Raw genomic sequence first — 24,695 nt, forward strand, 5'->3', positions numbered from 1 at the left:
ACATCTTCCGGTAATCCTCCATTGATCGCCGCCCCACGTTCCTTCCTGCCCACTTGTGCCGGCCCTCCCCGCAGTGCCCTCTGACGTGAGGCCCCTCTTTCACTGCTCTAATTCAAGGGCTTCTAATTGGATGCTCTGCCTGGCTAATGGCTTCTACCCAACTGCAGGGCTGACATTTACTTATTTGATTTCCACCCCTCCCTCTGCTCTCTGGCCTCCTTTGTGAGCAGAGCTTAAATTAGGCAGGATTTTAGATCCAGCACCTTTTTATATTTCGGTGTAGTCCTCTTGTTTTTTGAGTGGGGAGGGTGGCTGAGTAGAGAAGAGCCTTGGAAATATACGCTGAGCTGATCAGTCCTGACCCCTGCAGATAAACCCAGCTTTGTGACTTATCTGTGTCCCAGAATCCCAGCTGCCTCTGGGCTGCTTTCTTTGTTTGCTTTTTAACCTGGACCCCAGCCTGCTAATTTCAGCTGGAACAAACTTTATTCTGTCACCGAATATAAGACCAATGCCAAAAGAGCTGTTGCTTGTTTTCATCACTGGAAAGTTTCTGGGCTGAATGTTAGACCTGTTCATCTCCAGGATTTGACATTCAGAATTGTGATGTAGGGCTATAGTCATCTTAGTGATTATCTTAGTTATCAGTCTGAACTCATAGGTACAAACATTTCTGGAGAGATGAGAGACATGATCCTGAAAGGATTTCATCTTTGAAGGCTCTTCATCATCATCTTTGCATTTGCCTCTTTTTCAGTCTTGTATCCCCAAACGAAATAGAAGAGCCTTCACCCATCAATATCTGCTTAGAGTGGATATTTACAAATTGAGTTTAAATTGTTCTCAGATGTGAATTATCTTATTTATTTATAGATTTCACCCCATAGAACAAAGAGACAAACAGCAAGCTTCCTTTTGGTTTGGGATCACTTGGCAGCATGGCACCAATCTCCACTATCACCCAAACTATGGTTCAGGAAGCTGTTAGCCTGAGGTCTACAGTCTATCTCCAGGGATTTCTTTTACTTGATTCTTAATTATATACTATTCTCCATCCTCCCAGTCCCTTTACACACAAACACTCTCTCTCTCTCTCTCTCTCTCTCTCTCTTTCTCTCTCTCTCTCTCTTCCTCTTTAATTAGGTTATAGCAGTCTCTTCCAGGTATATCTAACTTAGTTCATCATGGGCTGTTCTGATTGACAGCTGTCTGCCCTTGCCAACACTTCATTAGGTGTGATACCCTGCAGCCAGTGGTCTCCATGCTGCCTTGTTCTGGAACCAAAGTGCAGCCCTGCAGGGAGTCTGGGAGACAAAGGGATAGTTGTGGTGGAGAAGTAATCGTGATGAAAGGGCTTCCAGAACAGATGTAGGAAGCACCCTGGAGAGCAGTTCACTTTCTTATACCAGGTTATGAAATTAGGAGTGAGTTAATAAGGCAACTTAGTTACCCAGGTGCTGCCTCTGCAGCTGACAGATTGATATTTAAGCCTCAGAAAATAACCAGAATATCTGAGTCTCAGTAGGTGGTCCATTATTGACAAAATCAATATGGCCTCTTGCCTATGCAATCCTCCTTTTTACTTTTTTTTTTGAGACAGGGTCTTACTTTGCTACCCAGGCTGGCGTGCAGTGGCATGATCTCAGTTCACTGCAGCCTCAACTTCCTCAGGCTCAAGTGATCCTCCCAACTCAGCCTCCCAAGTAGCTGGGACCACAGGTATGCACCACCATACCCAGCTAATTTTTGTATTTCCCGTAGAGGTGGGTTTTGCCATGTTGCCCAGACTACTCCCAAGCGATCCTTCCCTCTGCCTCCCAAAATGCTGGGATTATTTTGAGACAGTGTCTGGCTCTGTCACCCATACTGGAGTGCAGTGGTGCTATCTTGGCTCATTGCAACCTCTACCTCCCGGGCTCAAGCAATTCTCCTGCCTCAGCCTCTCAAGGAGCTGGGATTACAGGCACCACCATCACAGCTGGCTAATTTTTGTATTTTTAGCAGAGATGGGGTTTCACCATCTTAGCCAGGCTGGTCTTGAACTCCTGATCTTGTGATCCATCCGCCTCAGCCTCCCAAAGTGCTGGGATTACAGGCGTGAGCCACCACCCCTTGCCTTTTACTTCTTACTTTTAACATTCATTTTCACTTTCCATTCTTTTTGAAAAGAGGGCTAGGTAGGAAGAAGGGAATAAATATTTCCTATGTTCTAGACACTTGGCTGATTTACATGGTGATATAAACCTATATTTTTTTAAATTGAGGTATAAATTACACACAGTAAAATCCACAGTTTGATGTTTTTTGACAAATGTATACACCCTTATAACCACCACTCTATCAGTTACAATGGTATGATTCATCCTCACATTTAATCTCTGTGAGAGATTGGTGTCGCTGGCTCAATTTTATAGCTGAGGCAAGGCAGGATCAGAAAGATTAACAACAATAGCAATAATAACGGCAAATTCTATAAGCCAGGCACTGTTCTAAGCACTTTGCACATATTACCTCATTTAATTCTCCTTACAACCCCATAGGTCCCATTTTACAGATGGAGAAACTTGCCCAAGGTCACACAGCTACAGAGTTGAAGGATTTCTGGTGTTCGGTTTACCTTATTTCCCTTACAGTACCTCCGGATAATTTTTTTAAAGTTCCCTCATTAGATTTTCATTTATCCCAGAGAGAAAAAATCCCCTAAACCAGAACTAAAGGCCATTGGAAGGAAAGCCACATGTCTCATAGCTGTGCTAACCCCGCTCCTGCACCCCTGACTTTCTTTATGGGCAATCAGTTCCAACATCACGGATAGAAAAGGTTGGGCTTGAAGAAAAGCCTTGTTTTGCTGCTCATTAAACACTGGCCTTTTCATCTAAGAAAGTCCTTCAAGCCATCTGCCCAAGCAAAGTGATCGAATTGCCCTGAGGTTCAGCTTGACCTGGTAAAACACGTTGCTTTGCGGAACGAGTTGCGCCTTGCCAGCGGTGCTGAGCATTGCCTCGGGAATTTAGCACCCGCGCTAGACCACCGATGCCTCCACTGTGCATGGAAAGCAAAGATATGGGGTGGCTGTTTGGGACCTTAATATAAAAAGGTCAACCCATGTCTCCGCCTTTTACCCACAGCCCCACCCCAGAGGAGGGAGAAATCTGCAATCGTTGGATTAGGGCTGAGGTGCACATTTGCCCTCTGTGTAACTGGCAGCGTTGCAAAGGACAGCCCCTTTCTCTCTTCCCTCCATTCTCTCCCATCTGGCAGAGGAGTCTAGCTCCCTAAATCTTCTTTTTGTTGGTTAGTTTCCATGGCAGTTATTATCTGTGTGTGTGAGCGTGTCCGCCCCCTCACCCGCTCTCCTCGCAGATTGGGACTTTGCAGCTGAGACCTGAGTGGAGGGAGAGGCGCGGAGCCACTGGGGCTCTGAAGAGCTGGCTGAGGCCCTCCTGGTGGAGGGTTACGCCTCCTGGAGCTCAGGGACCCCAAGTTTCTGCGCATTCAGAGCGGGGCTGGCCCCATGCCCTGTGCATAGGGGCCTGGCTGCATCCCGGTCGATCAGCCAGAGGCAGCAGCAATGGACTCATCAATTGTGGAGAAAACCCTGGGGACCCTGGGGACCTTGCCAGCTCTGTTCCCAGCCTGCTCCTAGGACAGCCTCAGAGCCAACACCTGCTCGACCCTCTCCAGGCCCCTCCACTTCTTTGTCCTTTGCAGATGATCTCCAGGTGTCCTCCTTTTCCCCCTAGTCAGGTAAGTTTTATTTCAATCCATCTATGCAGAGTGATGTCTTGGCATTCTGAGTCCCTGCTGCTGGGGAGACAGGCAGGGGTGTCAGCAGTGAGAGGAGGGCTGCCCAGGTCAGACAGGCTGGCATGGGGGTTGGGGGGGGGCAAGGGTCTCTAAGGGCCTTTTCTCCTCAGCTGTGCCTCTCTGGCTTTGAAGTTAAAGTTCCTTCCCATCTGGTTTTAACCCAGCTAATTAACTCCAAAAATCACTGTCCAGCCAGGGCACAGACTGACCAACATACAGCCAACCTCCAGAACTTCTGGCTTCTGATCTGAAGTCAGCTCAACTTTATGGAATATCAAACAGAAAACCAAATATTACATATTCTCACCAGTGTGGAAGGTAAACCCAGGATACAGATGGAAATAAAGAGGGGAACAACGGACGCTGGGGACTCAAAAAGCAGGGAGGAAGGGGACAAGGGCTGAAAAACTTCCTATTAGGTTACTATGTTCACTATCCAGGCAATGGGATCAACAGAAATCCAAACCGCAGCATCACAAAATACACCCTGTGACATACCTGCACATATGCCCCCTACATCTACAATTAAGATTTTTGAAACTTATGGAATTTCTACTATGTACACATTGCTGTGCTTGGCTCTGAAGGGATTGTGTTTTGACAACAATGGCATGTAACATGGTTCCTGCCTTCTTCCAGTGCCTACCACTGGATGAGAAAGAATGTCTACATAGATAGGTATGAGGACTCGAGGGCCAGGCCAGCTGGATTTCACATCCTGTTCTGGCTGTATGACCTTGGGCAAGTCATTTAACCTCTCTAAGTCTCAGCTTTCACATTTGTAAAATGACGATAATAATGGTGCCTACCTTATAGGCTAAATTATACACACACACAACTTGCACTCACATAAAACTCTAACCAGTTCATGACACCTATTGAGCACCATATACTTGTTAACCATTATTATTATTGTTATTATACTTGTTAACAATATATACTTGTTAATTATTATTATTATTGACTTCTTATGAGGTTCAAATTATACAAAATATGTAAAGAATGTAGCGTGGTGCTGAGATTAATGGGTGTGTGGTTTTGATCATGCTAACACAGTTACAGATGAAGTTCTATAGAAATGGGAAAAATGATTCTTGCCTGCAAGGGTCTTGAAAGGCCTGGAGGAGGCTGCATTCAGGCCAAGCCCTGAAGGATGAATGGGATGTCAACAAGCAGGAATGAACATATGAAACAGAAAGCACAAAGCCAAGCATGGAGGCAGGAAATGAAAGGCCTATTGGGCATCAGGCAATAGAGTGGTTTGGCTGGAGCCCAAGCATTAAGCCTGGCTGAGAGGCTGGACTGGACTTTGGGCTCCTAGCATCTTGGGGACAAGGGCCAAGATTAGGGTGTGACACTGTGAACACTGGAATAACCAGGCCAGCACCAGGATGAGGGGGAGTGATACATTTGCTAGAGAGCGAGGCTCAGAGCCCAAGACCAGGGTTCGGGTCCTGGCTGAGCTTCAGATTGCACTGGGTGCTGTAAGGCTAATCGCTTCACCTCTCTGAATTTGTTTTCTCATCTAGAAATCGGTAGGTAAAATGCAAAGTGCAGTTCTTCAGGAGAAAGGAGAATTTCCGTGTCTTCTGCACGGCCCTGGGGAAAATGCAGAGGATCAATCATTCAACAAAGAGACTTATGTAAATGATCAAGTGCAATGCCTGACTCATTATAGTAGTTGAATGAATGATCTTGCCCATCATGATTAATTGCCTTATTCATCCATTCATTGATTCACTCGTTCATTCAGCAAATATTCCTTAGGTCCCCACTAAATGCCAGACATTCATTTTGGTGATGGGAAAGAGTGGTGAATACAACAGGTATGCACCTGCCTTGAGACACTTATAAGTAACTGGGCAAACCGGCAACCTGAAGACTTTTGGGTGCCCCCACCCCCACCAGCTCCCATCCCACTGGCCATCTTCCAGTTTTCCTCAAGGATTATTGCTTTCGGATATTCATTTTTAGCAGATTTTAGGCTCCCAAGACATCACCCACATAGGTCTTGAGAACATCTCCTGTCTGCCCTCTGCTGGTGGGGGCTTGTAAGCGCTGTGAAATAAACATTACACATCCATACAAAGCAGTTCTGCTGCGGTCCATCACTCCTGAGCTGAACCGAAGTGCCTTAATATTTAGAAAGGAATGAATTTGTAATTAGTACCTTAAAGTCACATCAGAGTCATTCAAGAGGTTTTCTATTAAAATGCAAATTTAATCTTCCCAAAGGAAAGGCTGAGGAAGGCGGCAAGAAAGGGAGATGGCGCTGATGTGGAGCCGCCACGTTGTTGACTTGCCTGTGGCCCACGCTCCCCTCAGCTCAGGACCAGGCTCTGGAGCGGAGGCAGCTGAGGTGGGGCCTGGGTCCCTAAATCCTAAGGCCCAATTGCCCTGCCTGTGCATGGGGGTAGCCCAAACCAGCATCCATTGGGGTGGGTCCCCGCTGGGCTGCCGGTGGTCGTCTTAGAATCACCGTGGCCTGGAGAGGACACGGGCTGTGGAGTTAGGCAGATCTGAGTTTGCATCCAGGATCCTGTTCTGCCGAACTCTAGCAGCTTTGGCGAGTTTCCCAATCGCCCCTATTCCTTCATGATGTAAATAGACCTCTTAGTGCTTGTTTGTCTCAAGATCGTTGTACAGATAATGTGATCAGCAGAGAAAATGTCCCTGGTATACAGTAAGGGCCTCAAAATGTTCATCTCCTTTTATTGCCACTAGATATTGCTGTGTCGACTTCACACGCCATGGTGGTGTGAAGCACGTTGTCAAGAATAAGGTGGCAGGCTGGGAGTGGTGGTGCGGGTCCGTATCCCGGCCACTCAGGAGGCTGAAGTGGGAGGATCGGTTGAGCCTGGGAAGCTGCCGTGAGCCATGATGGTACCACTGCACTCCAACCTGGATGACAGAGTGAGACCCTGTACCACACAAGCAAGAAAACAAAAAACAAAAAGAACAAGGTGGCGTTCCCCTTGTTGCCTTAAAACAGCCTAAGGTGCGGGGGAGGGCACAAGCATGTTCTGTAAGGGGCCGGATAGTAAATATTTTACGCTTTGAGGGCCAGGAGCTCTCTGTTGCAACCACTCCACTCTGCTGTTGTAGTGGGAAAGCCGCCATAGACAACACGTAAATGAATGAGTGTGGCTGTGTTCCAATATCACTTTATTTATAGATGCTGAAATGTGAATTTCATATCACTTTCTTGTATCCCAAAATATTTTTCTTTTGATTTTTTTCCCCAATCATTTAAAAATGTAAAAATTGTTCTTAGATTTCACGCCATGCAGAAACAGAGGGTTGGCCCTCGGTCATAGTTTGCTGACCCCCACACTGAGGTACAACCTCAGGGGACTTGTACCAAGGCATCTCTCAGAACGAAACTTCCAAGGCTGGGACCAAAGCGGGGAGATGTCATCCAAAGAAGAAAACAGTCCTTTCTGGGCCAGGACTAGCGAGGAACAAAGAACAGGTGGAATCCTTAGTCGTGGTTCCTCATGGGGGTCAGCTGTTAGGTCTGGGTGTGAGTAAAAGTGTCACTCTGTTTCTTGCCTAGTGACGTGCAGGAATGAACTGGAGGCTCCTGCGTGCTAACCAGGCAGCCATATTCTCCTGATGACAGGCTACGGGAGGATGCGCAAGGGCTCAGGCCCTGCCACTCCCTCCTTCACTGAGAGAAACGCAGGCTCCCTGGGGCTCCTCAGAGCTCCTCGGGTACATACCCGCCTGCCCAGGGGTGCCAATTGATGAGGACAGGCAGATCCTTTGATTCACCCAAAGCTTGGCCTGGCTGTTACCTTTCTGGAGTCTCATGGCTTCTTAGACACACAGACACACAACACACGCGCAGCCAGCCCATCACGTGTCCCCGCCCCCTCCTGTCTGCAGCATAGAGAGCACAGGTCAGCATGCCAGATGGCAACCTTGCTGCTGCAGCAGATTGCTGCCTCCCTAGGGAGCGGGGGTGAAAGCAAGGCACTGGATGATGCCTGCGCTCCAGTCCCCACCCCTCCTCTCCAACGTGCCTCTGCCTGGTCCTTTCTCTGGAATCTCTAGGGATGAGGGGTGTGTGTGTGTGTGTGTGTGTGTGTGTGTGTGTGTGTGATGTAAAGAGGAGAAGTGGAGAGGTGAAGAGAAAGCAAAAGCCACTCCCTATCTCTGTATAGGTCCTGCCCCAGTGACTAGGCACCTCCTTCCAGCTGGAGGGTGAGCGGGACCTCCTTCTCTGGTGCCCAGGGAGGCTGGTGAGCTCTTGGAGGTGAGTATAGGCACCTCCATGTATGGGGTGGACAACAAGGCTGCCCCAAAGCCTAGTGGGAGAGACAAAGGGGCCTGGGACCTTTCAGGGTGACTGCTCTCACTTCCCAGCTCTTTAGAGGGCTCTGGCTGAGTGTTATGCAGTCCAACCTGTGGACCTCATCATCCCCTTCCCAGCCTCATAAAGGGCCCAGAGCCTTGGATACCCTGAATGTCAGGGTCAGACAAAATTTGGAGTTAGGAGAGAGCTAAGGAAGGAGAGTCAGGCTACGAGAAAGCCTCCTCTTAAAGTGAGCAATGATGATCAAACAGAAGCCCAATGTATGTTATGTACCAGGTGAGGAATCTCCACGTGGAAACAAGAGGAATCTTTGGGAGTGGCTGCTTCTCTCCTGGGATGGGATAAGACCTTAACAAATGAGCTGTTGTCTTCCAGCTAAGGCAGTTTTGCTAGGAAGAGGGACTCCAGTGAGGGGGAGCAGGCCAGGCTTTTGTTTAGCCTTTTGTTTCTAGCAGACCCTACCTCTAGGCCTGCAGAGCTCCACGGGCCTGGACTGTGGGTCCGTGGCCCTGCTCACTCAGAGCCTGCCAGCAGGAAAGCCAGCTCCCAGTGCCCCAGCGCACACACACACGCATCTGTACACACAAGCACGCATGCCATCGTGACAGGCAGGCTGGCTCATCTGCCAATCAATCTTCCTTGCTGATTTCCCAGCCGGAAGCAGCAGGGCTGGTGTGTAAATCATTCAGAGCCCTCTCTCAGCTCTGCCAGGACGTGGAGCTCTTTTTAATTAAGAAGAATGGAGGATGCTGCTGACTTTGGAAATGGCAATATTAACTTACTAATGGGCATTTAAAGAGCCGTGTCTGAGTGGTCTGCTGCAGCCTTCCCCAGCCTGTACCCTCTTCTCCTCCACAGAGCTGCCCCGATAAAGGCTCTGTTGTCCTCTACATGAGAAGGGCTGAAGATAAGGACCCCTAGGGGCCCCAGCCTGGTGACCCGGGACAAATGGGCACATTTTCACTTTTAGAGAAAGAGCCTGGTCTGGATGACTTGAACCCGTAGTCCTCGGCAGCCCTTGTGTATTCTCCTGGCAGCAGGCGCCCCAGAAAGGTCAGATCCCAAAAGGAAGCATGATTAGTCATCCAGGTGGGTGCCTGAGGTCTACAGGGAGCCAGCCCATTCTGCACAGCAACAGCTGTCACAAGGCACCCTCTTGTCCTGGGCTGACTGGAGAGAAAGGAGGGTGGTGGTAGCAAAAGACGGTGGCCAGGGGAAGCCCTGATAAAGTTGTCACTAGTGACGGGACCTGGGGTAGCTGGCAGCACTTGTGAGAGCTGGCCAGACCTCTGCGATCGTATCACCTGGAAGAATGTGAAGATGTTTGTTCTAGAATCTGCTGTGTTGTCACTATGGCTAAATGCTTCTTTCTCTAGGGCTCCCCACCCTGTCTAGCACCCCAGGAGTACAGAACACTCCAGCTAAGAGGGACCCCAGCTGCTCTCTTCTTTACCTTCCTTCCTTCTAATTTGACAGACACCAGAATGGGTATCATTTGCCCAGAGTTGCACAGCCCGATTACAACCAAACATAGCGGAGGTTGTAGCTTACATCCTAACAAGCCACAGCAGAGGTCTTCTGACTCAGTTCTGTGTGTTTCTAGTATCCCTAGGCAGCAATAGACGAGGTGTGTCCCTGGCCTCTCACCTCACCTCATGCTGGTGTTTCGAGTTTCTGATGTTGCTGGTCAAGAAATTCTTCCTTGTTTATAACCCAGATCCTCAGGCATTATTATTATTATTATTATTATTATTATTATTATTATTTTGAGACAGAGTCTTACTCTGTTGCCTACGCTGGAGTGCAGTGGCACAATCTCGGCTCACTACAACCTCTGCCTCCCTGGTTCAAGTGATTCTTCTGCCTCGGCCTCCTGAGTAGCTGGGATTACAGGCACATGCCACCACATCTGGCTCATTTTTTGTATTGTTAGTAGAGACAGGGTTTCACCACATTGGCCAGGCTGGTCTCAAACTCCTGACCTCATGATCCACCCGCCTTGGCCTCCCAAAGTGCTGGGATTACAAGCATGAGTCACTGCACCTGGCATCTCAGGCTTTATTATAAGCCCCATTTCCCCTTAGGATTTCCTCAGTAAGCACAGGGAAGTGGCTGAGGTCTTTGAGAAGCATCCCTTCCCACGTGCACTAAACAGCAGAGGAGCCTGCAGTTTCTAGCCCTTCATTCTCTACATTGTGCAACTCCTGAGTCTGAAAACGGAAATGACCCCCTCCCTTCACCCATCATCCCATATCTGGGGTCCACTTTCCATCAGTTTTACCTTAGTAGGCAGGAAGGGGCTTACAGGTGGATGGATGCATTCTTTAACAGATACCCACTAAGCCCCTCTAGGTTCCAGGCACCAGCTATGCACTGGAGCTGGAGGGGGCAAGGCGGATAGTTGAAGGAATGTGGCTGATTCAACTCTCCAATCAAGGCTACGTGGTCAGGAATGGAGCCCGAATAGCTGAGGCTATTCCGTGGGACCCCAGCCCTCCACCTGGGCAGCAGTGCCACGTGATCAGATACAGATCCTAGTTCTGACTGCTGGTAACTGTGTCATGCCATCTCCCATCAAGTCCACGTGCGCTCTAAATCCTTCCTCTGGGCTGATGTTGGGACTGGGTGGGAGGAGGCCCTAATTAGGCTTCTCCATGCTGGGGGGGGAACTACCCTTTCCTTGGTCGGCTGGCAGCCTCAGTCCTAATTGGATGAGTCAGCCTCGCTCCCCACTCCCTGAATAAAGACCACGCTTCTGGTTAGGAATGAGAAGGTGATTAGCTAAAGGAAGGGCACAGCTGTTCTCCAGATTAGAATGCAATTTAGGTTGCAGCAGATGAGATTTCAGCTAGCTAGGAGAAAAGATATCCTGAGACGCAGGCCCAGAAATGACTGGCAACAGGCGGGTGTGGGCCCTGGTAAGGTTGCCTATCTATGCAAACTGACAACTGCTTTGGGGGTACTCTAGCCTGAAAGTCAGAGGTACAGAAACTTGCCATCCCAAAGGGAAGGAAGAAACTTGTCTATTTGAGATGCCTACCACGGGCCCAAGAACTATGCCTGGCATCTCCTTCCTCCTACAACTGGAGAAAGTAGATTTTCTTGTGCCCTTTTTCACAGATAAGGACATTCAGATTCAAGGACATAAGTGACTTGTGCATAGTCACACAGCTAGGGAAGTGGCTGCACCAGGTTCAGATCCAGCCTGTCTGATGTTGACCACACGGTCTGTGGGGTGCTGCAGAAAGAGAACTACATGAAGAAGGTGATCCTGGCCTCAGGGAGTTCCTGGTGTGTCCCTCCCTCCAGCCAGTGTGGTACCCTGCAGAGGGCACTTCGGTAAAGAGTATTTCTGGGGAGGGATAAGGAGCCCCTGTGGCAGCTAATCACTAAACAGCTCCCCTTTCGACCTATCCCCCAAAATATTCCCTATGCTTGGAATTCCACCAGACCTTGAAACCCTTCCCACAGTTACTCCAACCATGGCCTGCCACACCGAGAATCTGCCTGGTTTATTGGGAAGAACCGTCCCCCCACAACGCCCTAAACTTCCCCCAGAGCTACCACAGCTTGGTGAAGGCAGGATCCTGCTGAATGCCTACCAGCCAGTAGAGACTGAGTAAAACTGTGCATTTTATTGCATGTAAATTAGACATCAACAAATCCAAGACTTACTGAACCTGTCAAGGTGGTGCATGCCTGTAATCCCTGCTAGTCAGGCGGCTGAGGCAAGAAGATGATTGACCCCAGGAGTTCAAATCCAGCTTGGGCAATATAGCAAGACCCCACCATTAAAACACACACACACACACACACACACACACAAAACGAAACAAAACAAAACAAAACAAAAACCTAAATATACTGAGTGACTTTTCTGGGGCTGAGCACCCCAAGTTTGATTGATGCATCAATATCTATAATAGACTCCACAGCACCAAAGGTCTAATCTTCAGAGGCTTTTATGACTTTTCTCCCATAATTCTCCAACCCCTCACTCCTGCCTTGTAACCAAGAGGAAAAATCAAACACTTTTTTTTTTTTTTTTTTTTTTTTTGAGACAGGGTCTCACTCTGTTGCCCAGGCTGGAATGCAGTGGCACGATCTCAGCTTACTGCAATCTCTGCCTCCTGGGTTCAAGCTATTCTCCTGCCTCAGCCTCCCAAGTAGCTGGGATTATAGGCACTCACCACCACCACGCCTGGCTAATTTTTGTATTTTTTAGTAGGGACAAGGTTCCACCATGTTGATCAGGCTGGTCTCAAATTCCCAACCTTGTGATCTGCCTGTCTCAGCCTCCCAAAATGTTGGGATTACAGGCGTGAGCCACTGTAGCCGGCTTCACTTTTTTTTTTTTTTTTTTTTAAAGAAAGACAGGGTCTTGCTATGTCACCCAGGCTGGAATGCAGTGGCACCATCTTGGTTCACTGAAGCCTCTACCTCCGGGGCTCAAGTGATCCTCCCACCTCAGCCTCTCTAGTAGCTAGGATTATGTGCCATGGAGTTCGGATAATTTTTATTTTTTTGTAGAAACAGGGTCTCACTATGTTTTTGAGCAGGCATCCCCAAACTTTTTACACAGGGGGCCAGTTCACTATCCCTCAGACCGTTGGAGGGCTGCCACATACTGTGCTCCTCTCACTGACCACCAGTGAAAGAGGTGCCCCTTCCTGAAGTGCGGCGGGGGGCCGGATAAATGGCCTCAGGGGGCCGCATGCGGCCCGCGGGCTGTAGTTTGGGGACGCCTGTTTTTGAGGCTAGTCTTAAACTCCCGGGCTCATGCAATCAACTGCCTCGGCCTCCCAAAGTGCTGGGATTACAGGCATGAGCCACCTCATCCAGCCTAAAAAAACTCAAACACCTTTTAAGGGAAAAGAGAAACCCAGGCTCAATGCTATGCAAGATTTTACAGCAAGAAGGATTAAGATTTGACATGAGTAAGAACTTCCTGACAAGGTGGGGAGGGATCAAAGGAGCCACTGGACATTCTCTCTCTGCTTGGCACTCCTTAAGCCCTGAATAGGGTTAAGCCACTGGACATTCTCTCTCTGCTTGGCACTTCTTAAGCCCCCATCTTGATGCACTCAGCCCAGGCAGTGAAAACCACAGGTGACTCAGGGAATCTTAAGTGGCAGTTGCTAGGTTACAAGCTTCCTCGATGTGCACTCAGCATAAGGACTGAAGGATGTTACCTGGTGGAGAGGAAGAGAGATGAGGGAGATGGAGAGCAGCCAGGATTTCCAGAACAAGCAATTAGGTCATGGTCTGGAAGACATCCTGTTCTTAGTACTTTTCCAAGGGTCTGAGTCCCTAGATCCCATGGTCTGCATAGAAGGTAGTGCCTGTGGGATATGAGCCTTAGTTTAGAATGGGGCCTATTCTGGGGCTGGATTCCACCATTTCCTTACCTGCACTGCCTGGCACAAACATCATGGGCAGCCGCTGGAATCTCTTTGGGGGCCTGGGCTCCTTTCTTCACTGCAGTGGAATAAAGAGCAGAAGCCAGGTGGACAGTGGACTCGGTTGGTTTCCTTCATAATGCACAATTCTTTCATTTGTGATTTAATTGTGATAAAGTGAGGGAGCACTGGATTTGGAATTCATACCTTGGACCTACCCTGAATGGCCTGCATGGTCCTAAGTAAGTTACTTCATTTCATTAAGGCTCAGATTCCTCATCTGTAAAAAGTGGATACTGATACCTGCCCTGACAACCCCTCCCAGTTTTAAGATTACGAGAAAATGGATGTGCAAGGGCTTAGATGATCTCAACAAGTGACACCAACGTAACGCGCAGAGTGTGGAGCTGTGTCTATCTGCTTACTAAGCTGCCCCAGTTGCAGTGGTGAGGGCTCATTGAAGAAGCCTGGCCTCACTGCTTTGGTAGAAGGTAGACTGGGCAAAAGAGGGTGAGTATGGACTCCAACAAGCCCTTTTGAGGAAGGTCTATGGCTTTTAAATCTTCCTGATTTTGTGAAGACAGTTCACACTGAGGTAAAGGTTTGTTCCTATTTCTCCAAGCAGACAGACTCCTAGGAAGAAAGGAAAATGTTCAGTGTTTCCATGAAATGTCATTAATTCACATCCCATTCTTTTGGAATTTATGAGCTCTGATTAAATAGGGAAACAGACACAGCCTTCCTCTGTGAAGGTTCTAGAGGTGCTTACTTTGTAAGTACAGAGAATACAAACTAAAAAACAGTGGAATTTTTAAGCCAAGTACTCAAAGTAGTCAGATAGGCCTGTTGGATAGAGTGCAATGTTGAAATCTTGGCTGGCTACAACCTCTGCTCCAAGTGACTCTCCTGCCTCTGCCTCCTGAGCAGTTGGGATTAGAGGCATGCATCACCACACACAGCTAATTTTGAATTTTTAGTAGAGATGAGGTTTCAGCATGTTGGCCAGGCTGGTCTCGAATTCCTGACCTCAGGTGATCCATCTGCCTCGGCCTCCCAAAGTGCTGGGATTACAGGCATGAGCCACCAAACCTGGCCTTGATTATATAATTTTGGGGGTGGGAGGTTCATTTTGTTTTTTTGAGATGGAGTCATGCTCTGTCGCCCAGGCTGGAGTTCAATGGCACAATCTTAGCTCACTGCAACCTCTGCCTCCCAGGCTTAGGTGACCCTCCTGCCTCAGCCTCCTGAATAGCTGGGGCTGCAGGCCCACACCACCATGCCTGACTAATTTTTTTGTATTTTTAGTAGCAATGGGGTTTCACCATGTTGGCTAGGTTGGTCTGGAACTCCTGATCTCAAGAGATCTGCTTGCCTGGGCCTCCCAGAGTGCCTGGATTACACAGCTATGAGCCACTGCACCCAGCCAGAACCATTGTATCTTGACTGATCAATTTCAAAACCCTGGTTGTGATATTTACTGTGCTATAGTTTTGTATGATGTTGCCATTGGGAGAAACTGGGTAAGGGGTATTTTTTCTTATAGCTGCATGTGAATCTAAAATTTACCTCAAAATTAAAACTCTAGTTTAAAAAATATATAGATATAGATCTATCTATCTATCTGTATAAGAAACTTAGGCTCAGAGTAGTTAAATATGTTTCTGAGGCAGGATTCAAATCCAGGTCTTCCAGCCTCCCAAGCCCAGGTGTTTCAAGACTTGGCTGCATTTGAGGGAACCAAGTAGGAGGAGGGTCGCATCTGCCTTGCAGTCCACCAGACCAGGTGGTTCTCTGGCCTCATAGACACCTTTGTTACTGGGGAAACTGGTACCCAGTTTCTCCCAATGGTAACATCTTACAAAACTATATAACACAGTAAATATCATAACCAAGGTTTTGAAATTGATCAGTCCAGGTACAATAGTTCTGGCTGGGTGCGGTGGCTTACACCTGTAATCCAGGCACCTTGGGAGGCCCAGGCAGGCAGATCACTTGAGGTCAGGAGTTCCAGACCAGCCTAGCCAACATGGAGAAACCCCATCGCTACTAAAAATACAAAAAAAAAAAAAAAAAAAAATTAGCCGGGCGTGGTGATCATCAGGTTTCCCCTTCCTGAAGCTTGTGCAGGGTGATGGTGGCTGTGGTGGGTTGTGCATGTGTGTGGCAGATGGAAAAACTGCCCGTGTGTGTTTGTCTATTTTGGTGTTTCCAGCTGTGTCCATGTGTCTGTCTGCACATCATTGGGCAGTGTCTCTGTGGATGTGTCTATTTCAGGGAGGAGAATGATGTGTAAGTTATGCATCTATGTGCAAGAGGGTATATATGTTATATTTGAAAGTACCTGTGCCAGGTCTGCGTGCATCACACCCACATAAGTTGTTTCCATTCCAACTGTATAATACCTCCCCACAAGCAAAGCTGGCTATTGAGTTAGCCTGTCGCGAACTGAGTCTGTGCACTGTAGATAAACTGGGTAATTGGAGTCTCTGCCTCTTCATCCAAAACAAACACAAAAGCCTGCCCCCACACCAGAGGGAGTCTGTGCCCGTCATCTGGGTACTGGGTTGTAATGCCCTGCTTTCCTTGACCCTGTAGACAAGGTGAGTGCTCCCCCGGGGACCCGCGCGGCGGGGCTTCTGTAAAGAGGTCACAGCACGCTGTGTCCCGGGACGCACACGGATTCCTGCGCAGGTGTGGCGGCCGCGGGTAGGGACCGAGCCGGCTCGCAGGCCTTCTCCCCGGCGGGCAGCGGCTCCGCTTCTCCTTCCTGCTGTTCACTTCATCTCCTCATCTGCATGTGTGACAGCGGCCCGCGGACTGGGGAAGGACAGAGCGCCCTCTCCCCTGCTCCCGTGCCGCCGGGCGGGGACTCCGGGCTCCCCTGTGATGCGTCGTCTGCGCCTCGCCGCCGCGCTCCCCGGGCCTGGCAACGTAAGTGATGCGGGGGCGGAGGCGCCGAGACTGCGGGGAGGGGGCGCGGGGGAAGGGAGGCGTCGACGCCCAAAGACGCTAACTCCTTTCTCCGCCCGGGGACAGCCGGGCGCCCCGAACCCTGAAAGCCCCGGCCCGCCGCGCGCTCCGGCGGTGTACGAGCTGCAGGCGGGGGACGGCTGGGGGTGCGCGGGGACCAAGTGGTGCAGGGCGTGGTGCTGCCGCCGGGGGGCGCCCTCCGCCGCCGCGTCTTCCCGGTGAAGTTGGCCAGGGGCTGCGGAGCCCGCTCAGTGCCCGCGGGAGGGCGCGTGGCTCCGGCTGCCCTTGATTCGTCGCGTTTCTCCTGCAGGGCCAGGCGCGGACACCGCCGGACCGCTGAGACTCGGGGCAAGGTGAAGCGCCGGCCGGCGTCTGGCCGGAGCCGGCGCTTGGGAGCTCGATGGAGGTGGCGAGAGGGGCCGTGGGAGCCGGCGCCGGGTAGCCGGTGGACCCCCGCGCTCGCACCTCCTTCGGCGCCGGGGCGCTCCCCGAGGCTGCCATGGAGGTGCCTAACGTCAAGGACTTCCAGTGGAAGCGCCTGGCGCCACTGCCCAGCCGCCGGGTCTACAGCTCCCTGCTGGAGACCGGGGGCCAGGTCTATGCCATCGGGGGATGTGACGACAACGGCGTCCCCATGGACAGCTTCGAAGTCTACTCCCCCGAGGCCGACCAGTGGACCACCTTACCCCCGCTGCCCACAGCCCGGGCGGGGGTGGCCGTCACCGCCCTGGGGAAGCGGATCATGGTGGTTGGGGGCGTGGGCACCAATCAGCTGCCCCTGAAGGTCGTGGAGATGTACAACATCGATGAGGGCAAGTGGAAGAAGAGAAGCATGCTGCGCGAGGCCGCCATGGGCATTTCTGTCACGGCCAAAGGCAAGTGGGGCCGGGCTGAGGGCGGCCAGAGAGAAGGAAGTGGGGGACCACGAGGGAAACAGGTGGAAACCAACACGCATTTGCTGTGGGCTGTGGAGTTTAGTGCCATGTCTCTGCAGACCCCATGCGTTCAGCAGAATGGTGCACCTCCCACCCCCACCCCCTAGCCCCTGAAATCTGCCTTGCAGGTGCCACTACCCCCAGGCACCTATTCGGGGTCCTGACAATGCTCACTCCGTCCTTGTAGGTCACCAGGCCCCACTGAGAGGGCTTCAGGACCTGACTCCAGGGGCCTCTTCCACCTTCAGCCTCCTCCTCTGCCTCCCAATCTGAGATGCTCAGTGGAGAGCAGAATGTTCCTGAGGGTTGTGCTCCTGAAATGTCTTGCCTCATTTCACTAAGTCCTCAGGGCATGTCCTCGCTACATGGTTTTGTGATCTCATTTTACTTTCAAAACCCCTCGTTTCCTTCTTTTCACACCTAGTACAGCCCAGACCCTAGAGCTCTGAAAGCTCTTCTGCTAAAACACAAAGGGTTTTGTGGGAGATTGTTCAATGGAAATTAGAAGACATCAAGTTCAGCCACACCTGAGCAGCACAGGCTTGCAGTGAGGTGCAACCTTCCCTCCTTTTCCACTTCCTCCCTCACTCTTTTGCTAAACCATCCTAGCTGCATGTCCAGTCTACTGTAGATTGGAAACCACTCTTTCTTGAACCCATGCTCTGTCCCTGGCACACTGCCAGGCTCCAGGAAGGAAGGAAAGAAGCAGAAGATCTGTTCCCTGCTTTCAGGAGCCTAGATCTGACCAATGAAGGTGACCAGAGAGAAACCCTAGTGCAGAATCCCCCAGGGAAGTATGGCCAGTGGGGCTTCTGTGACCTCCCAGTAAGAAGGATGGAAGGCCTGGAGGCCCACGGAGAGCAAGGGAGGGAAAGAGTACATCTTCATCCCAGGCCTCAATAAATGGTCTTGAAAGATTAAGAAGTAACGTTTACTGGATCCTTACCATTGGTGCTTTGTATACATAAACGCCTTTGATTCTCACAACCTCTCCAATGAGGTAAGTGCTATTATTACTCTGATTTTAGACAGAAGCAGTGTAAGGCCCAGAGAGTTAAACCACTGGCCCCAGGTGACACAGATTGTAAGTGATGACCGAGTCTGTGCTCTTACTACGGCCCTGAATGGGCTCAACAGTTAGTTTAGTAAGCATTTACATGCCTGTGTGCCAGGCATGTGCCAGATTCTGGGGCTATAGATTTAACAAATTCTCAGGGGCCTCCAGTCCATTGAAAGAAATAAAGATTATTCAGTAACGTGTGGCAATTAGGGTGATGGAATAGGGTGACAGAAGTGCCATCACTCAGGAGGCACTGAGCTGGTGCTGTCGACCCAGCCTTGTAGTTCAGGGACACCCAGATGGGTCTGAATGGATGAGTAAGAACTGGGCACAAAAATAGTAGTGAGGAGTGGATGGGAGGGTTCCCAGGAGGATTCCCAGGAGGAGGTGTTTCAGGTAACACAGGATGGGAGGGTGGAGCTTGTGCAAGGTGAATTCCTCATTAGCAGGCACCATCTTCCAGCCTCAGGCGAGGGTTGGCTTTTTTTTTTTTTTTTTTTTTTTTTTTTTTCTCTTTTTTCAGTAAGATTGGAAAGGAGGAGGAAATAGTACTCATCCCTCCAATAACCTTAAGAATAAAGGTCTCCTGGAGCCAGAAGCAGTGAGGACTGGATGCCGGCAGAATCCCAGGCAGGGGTGGGTCTCTAAGAAAGAGAGGCCCAGGAGGTCCTGGGGTGAGGCCCAGGGAAACACAGATGCCTTGCCCATCCTCTCTGGTGCAGTGAAGTCCCTTGAAAGGCCACCTACGGTCAAGAGTAGTAGAGAATGAGAGGGGGCTCACTTCCCAAAGTACCCCTGCTCACTTCCTGGGCTGGATTTCTTAAAGGGCCCAGCATTCTCTCCAAAGCTTCACCCTCATTCACCTCTAGCCCTATCTCATTTAGCTGAGGTGACTCCTGGATCCCACAAGCCTCTCAGTTTGTGAAGGAAGATGGCATTCCCCTGGGGGGCTGGCGGACACAGAGGGAACCAGCAGTCCAGTGTCCCACAGGCCAGTAACAGCATGGCTCCTCTCTTTTCTAAAGGCCCCTACCATATCTAAAAAATTCCTGTTTGTGAGCACCTGCACCTGGGGAAAGGGCATCAGAAGAATACCTCTCCTCATTGATGCCTGTAATCCCAGCACTTAGGGAGGCCGAGGTGGGCGAATCATCTGAGGTCAGGAGTTCCATACCAGCCTGGCCAACACGGTGAAATGCTGTCTCTACTAAAAATACAAAAAAGTTAGCCAGGTGTGGTGGTACATACCTGTAATCCCAGCTACTCTGGAGGCTGAGGCAGGAGTATCACTTGAACCCAGGAGGCGGAGATTACAGTTGAGCTAAGATCACATCATTGTACTCCAGCCTGGGCGACAAAGCGAAACTGTCTCAAAAAAAAAAAAAAAGATTACCTTTCCTCTTTGGCTTCCCCTCTGGCTGCCCAGAGAGGAGGACAGTGGAGAGAACAAGACCTGCAAAGGTTTTTCCGGGCCTAGACTTCACATAGTCTACCCCTGTTTAGGACTTAGGTGTTTCAGGCTTAGCCAAAGGGCTGGACACAAAGGAAGGCTAAGGCATGCAGTCATGCCATGGCTTCAAAAGACCCAGATGGCTGGGCACGGTGGCTCACACTTGCAATCCTAACACTTTGGAAGGCTGAGGCAGGAGGATTGCTTGAGCCCAGGAGTTCCAGACCAGCCTGGGCAACATGGTAAAACCCTATCTCTACAAAAAATACTCTATAAAAAATTAGCGAGGTGTGGTGGCATGGACCTGTAGTTCTAGCTACTTGGGAAGCTGAGGTGGGAGGATCTCATTAGCCCAAGAGGTCAAGGCTGCAGTGAACCATGATTATGCCACACTCCAGCCTGGATGACAGAATGAGACTGTATCTCAAAAAATATAAAAAAATAAAAAGACCCAGGCTCCCAGGCTCAGCTATGGCAGGGACTTCTTTGAATGGCGCCGTCAACCACACTGACATATGACTCACTCTCGCTGAGTAGTGGTTGAAAGCTTGGCCTGGCCACGGTAGGCAATGGGTGCTGGTGGCCTGTCTTGGTGTACCTGTGAGCTAAGCCAGGGCATGTATGGCCTTTCTTCTTAGATTATCGAGTGTATGCAGCAGGCGGGATGGGCCTGGACCTCCATCCACACAACCACCTCCAACACTATGACATGCTCAAGGACATGTGGGTGTCACTAGCACCCATGCCCACCCCGAGATATGCTGCCACCTCCTTCCTCCGAGGCTCCAAGATCTATGTGCTTGGTAAGGACGGGTTACTGTCTATACCTCCCTCCTTCTTTCCCTTGTCTCAGTTCCCATGGTAAGCAGTGCCTGTATGCTGAGCATCTCCTCGGCACTGGGGATAATCCCACTGCCAAGCCCACCGGCAGCACCCTGTATGAATGAGTAACTGTCAAAAGTGGAAACCCTTTTGCTCTCCCTGTCCTCAGGGACAACCCTTCTGCCCAACCTCTGTTCTGCTCTGACCCCCAGGGGGACGACAGTCCAAGTATGCAGTCAACGCCTTCGAGGTCTTTGACATTGAGACTCGCTCCTGGACCAAGTTCCCCAACATTCCCTGTAAGCGGGCCTTCTCCAGCTTTGTGATCTTGGACAACCACTTGTACAGCCTGGGCGGCCTGCGGCAAGGTCGCCTCTACCGGCAGCCCAAGTTCCTGCGGACGATGGACATGTTTGACATGGAACAGGGTGAGCGGGTCACCTTCCCCAGGAAGCTCTGGCTACCCACCACCCTTCTGGTTGGCTCCGCCTCCCTTACCCCCATCCCAGCCATCTTCCAGGGCCATTTACCCAGCTGGGCAAGCTTCTCAGAAGTCTGAGCACCCCTCTCCACTCAGGGCTACTCTTGGGATCAAATTCTTTCATTGGTGCAGGTCTCCCTTTTGCTTGGTTCGTTGTTTTTTTTATCAAAGCCTTTTCTACCTGTATTGCCTTTTCTTACAATATTCACACAGGACCAGGTCAGAGAGGGATTTTTCTTACTTTTTACTGATGGAGCAACAGAGGGATCCTGACTCCTACCCTCACTGCCTCTATTAGCCTCCTAAGCAGAAGCCAAGGTGATTTCATTGCAGGGGATGATGGTGCCTTAGAGAGCACCAGGCATGGGAGAGGTGGAAGCCACAGAGAATTTCAAACAGCAGGAGGAACTGTGTACTCCCCGAGCATAAAGGATCAATGAAGACACTGCACAGGGTGAAAGCTATTTGGGCCACAATCCATATTTGGTGGGAGTGGTCTGTGTGTTATTCTGTCTATATATCCCACCATTATGCATGGCCTACAGGGGGATGGCTGAAGATGGAACGATCGTTCTTCCTCAAGAAGCGGCGGGCAGACTTTGTGGCTGGCGCTCTGAATGGACGGGTCGTAGTAGCTGGGGGACTCGGTAAGGGTGGCACTTTCAAGCTGGAATTTACTGTGGTTCTGGTGCTCGGTGGATCCTTGGCACTTCACATATGCAGGAAAGGGTACTGGCTCCTTGCCTACCACCTGCCTACCACTTTATTCCCAAAAACTCAAAGCACTCCCTTCCTCCCAGCTTGGATATTACCTATCCATATATTGGCCCCCCAGTGTGGTCTTTCCATCCTCTTACACAGAGAGACTGTGATGCAGAGAGAATAAGGGACACCCATAGCCGTGTGGCGTAGGCTTGCTGAGCACAGGTTTCTATCCGGGGATGACTGGAGGTAAAATGTGGAGGGGATTAGCCTTGGTCCTCCTCTGACCAGTCTCTTCTCCTTGGATACCCAGCCCAATCTTGGAACAGGAAAGCAATCTGATTGAATAAGTTCAACAAATGAATCTTGGGTTTCGTGTATTAACTGCCAGAGATTACTAGTATTTTGAAGGAGGAACTCTAAGGTGAAGATTCCCCCATCATCAAAAAGAGAAATCAGGCAGCAGGGCTTCCAGGTAGACCCAAGTCTACTTAGCGTGGACAAACTCTTTACTCATGCAGAAAGGAACCAGGTGAGCTAGACCATGTCCGTAGCTTTTTTAATCAAAGGCAGCAGTGAAGCAGTAGTGTGCGAGGAAACTCTGGTAAAAAGCAATGGGTAGGAAAAGAAAGCTTTCTCTTAAAGAGACAGAAAGATAAGAAGAAGGTAGGAGGGACAAAGTGGCTGCTTGACAAAAGCTACTGGCTTAGGAAAGGGAGTAATCCTGTAGCCAAGGAAGGTGATGTTGCTTGGCTTCTGCTTGTGGGTGCCCAAGAGAGGGAGGGAGGTGGGGTGATTGCGGGGCATGGATTGGTGGTTGGACTCCTTTGTAAGGTCTGATTCCCTTGACACTTGCAGGGAACCAACCCACTGTCCTGGAGACGGCGGAAGCATTCCACCCAGGGAAGAACAAATGGGAGATCCTCCCTGCCATGCCCACACCCCGCTGTGCCTGCTCCAGCATAGTCGTCAAGAACTGCCTCCTTGCTGTGGGAGGTGTCAACCAGGGTCTGAGTGACGCGGTGGAAGCCCTGTGTGTCTCTGACTCCTAGCTGTCCCTGGGCCCAGCATCTTTGCCCTGGACCATATCACTTCACGCTTGACACAAAGAATGATCTTGTCCAAGCAGTCGGGGCTACTTCCCAGAATGTCAGCTCCTGTTAGCAGCCAATGGCATCTGGCCTTGGGGCTCTAAGTGATCTCTCCATAGCTCCAAATCCAACCAATGTCAGAAAACTGGAAGAGGCGCAGATGGCTCTACCAGCTGCAGAGCTGACTCTGAAGAGAGTCTCCACTTACTGCACTGGCACAGAAAGGCACAGGATTATCTCCCTCCTATGAGTCCCACCTCCCCTGACCCCGTCTCCAGGAGGCAGGTAGAGCAGTTCTGACTGAGAGGATCAACTGCTACTGCTCTTTCCCCGGTTCTGAACTAGTTTAAAGGTCTCTTAGGATGAAACATGGAGAATGATTGGGGCGGGGGTTCCAAATCCCTTTCTTCTCCCTTGGTTTATATCTCTTCACCATTTGGCGGTCAACTGTGGACCTGCCCTGGACCTCATCTACTCAGCGAGAATTGGACATGAAGCTAGAGGCAGCTACCTTGGAAGGGAAGTCAGGCTCACGTGGACGGCCTAGGCCATGCCAGGAAGAATCCCTTCCTCTTGGGGTCCTTACTGGGCATGTGATAAGGAGGAAGGGGTGGTCTCACAGCCCTAGGTCTGCTCCCCACATCTCTCCTAATTCCACTCCACCTCACCTTCTGCCACCCACTCCCCACCAGAGGCCTAGCCCTTCAGTCACCGAAGGCCCCCAGAGTGTCTCTGTGTGAAACCTTCTCATTTACACTATGGCATCAAAATCCACAAAAGATGGATTAATTGCTCTCTGGTTAATAGCAGCAGCACAATGATTAGATTAAAATCTATATTCCTATCTTCTCTAGCACCCTGGTGTGGGGGTGGAGCAAAAGGGTGTCTTGAGGGGCAGGGAGGACCACACAAAACAATCTCTCGGGCATTCTCAGGCTAAGTAGGGCACCCAGTGACCATCTGTTCTTGGCTGTCCCCTCTGAAGAGCTCTGCCTGCTCACAGCCACCACCAGCGGCCCCGCTCCCAAGCAAACAGCACATATTCTTCTCTTGCACTGAGGCTGCATGTTAGTCTTCCATTCAGAACCCATCATCAGCTCAGTCCTTCCTGTGTCTAGTCTCAGTTCACTCAGCCAAAGCTCACTTTTGTCCTATCCAAAGTAGAGAGGAAACTGCTCACTGATTTTCTTTTTAAAAAACTTGAAGAATGTGCTTCCTCTTAGCATCTGTTTCTGACTCCCAGTTATTTTAAAAAGCTGTGCTAGCACTGGGGACACAAAGATGAATAAAATGCCTGCCCTGAAGGGTTCTGGAAGAGTCAGGTGTCACTCATCAGGTGAGAGTACGATTCTTTCTCCAGGAGGCAGGAACAGAGGAGGATCACCTATCTGGATCTGAGGGGTGCAGGGAGCCTCCTGGAGGGAGGGGGTGGGACACCTTCAGCTGGATCTTCAAGGACAAGTGAAACCTGGGTCTTTACGTGATACAAATTTTTTTTTCCCTCCCTTTCTCTGGGTTCTTGGACTTTTTCCTTAATTGGGTCCAAGAAGGGCACTGCCACCTGCTGGCCCCGCATTTCCCTCCCATGGTCACTGCTGCCCCCTAGTGAGAAGCCTGCGGAGAGGCCTCCCCTCCTGCTTCTGAGTCCCTGCATTTGAGT

The 24,695-nt window shown here is 50.3% G+C and overlaps 1 protein-coding gene across 1 annotated transcript; it reads left to right on the top strand.

Annotated features, from left to right (window-relative positions):
- Window positions 1-3,372: 3,372 nt before the first annotated feature.
- On the top strand, window positions 3,373-24,339 carry KLHDC8A (kelch domain containing 8A). Its single transcript, XM_010348966.2, has 7 exons — window positions 3,373-3,747; window positions 16,120-16,455; window positions 16,805-17,369; window positions 20,578-20,742; window positions 20,974-21,189; window positions 21,788-21,889; window positions 22,803-24,339. Exons 3-7 carry the CDS (start codon window positions 16,994-16,996, stop codon window positions 22,994-22,996), a joined length of 1,053 nt encoding a protein of 350 aa, XP_010347268.1. The 5' UTR covers window positions 3,373-3,747; window positions 16,120-16,455; window positions 16,805-16,993; the 3' UTR covers window positions 22,997-24,339.
- The last annotated feature ends 356 nt before the right edge of the window (window positions 24,340-24,695 follow it).

Source organism: Saimiri boliviensis, chromosome 14 (genome assembly GCF_048565385.1).
Source record: "Saimiri boliviensis isolate mSaiBol1 chromosome 14, mSaiBol1.pri, whole genome shotgun sequence".
Classification (NCBI taxonomy): Eukaryota; Metazoa; Chordata; class Mammalia; order Primates; family Cebidae; genus Saimiri; species Saimiri boliviensis.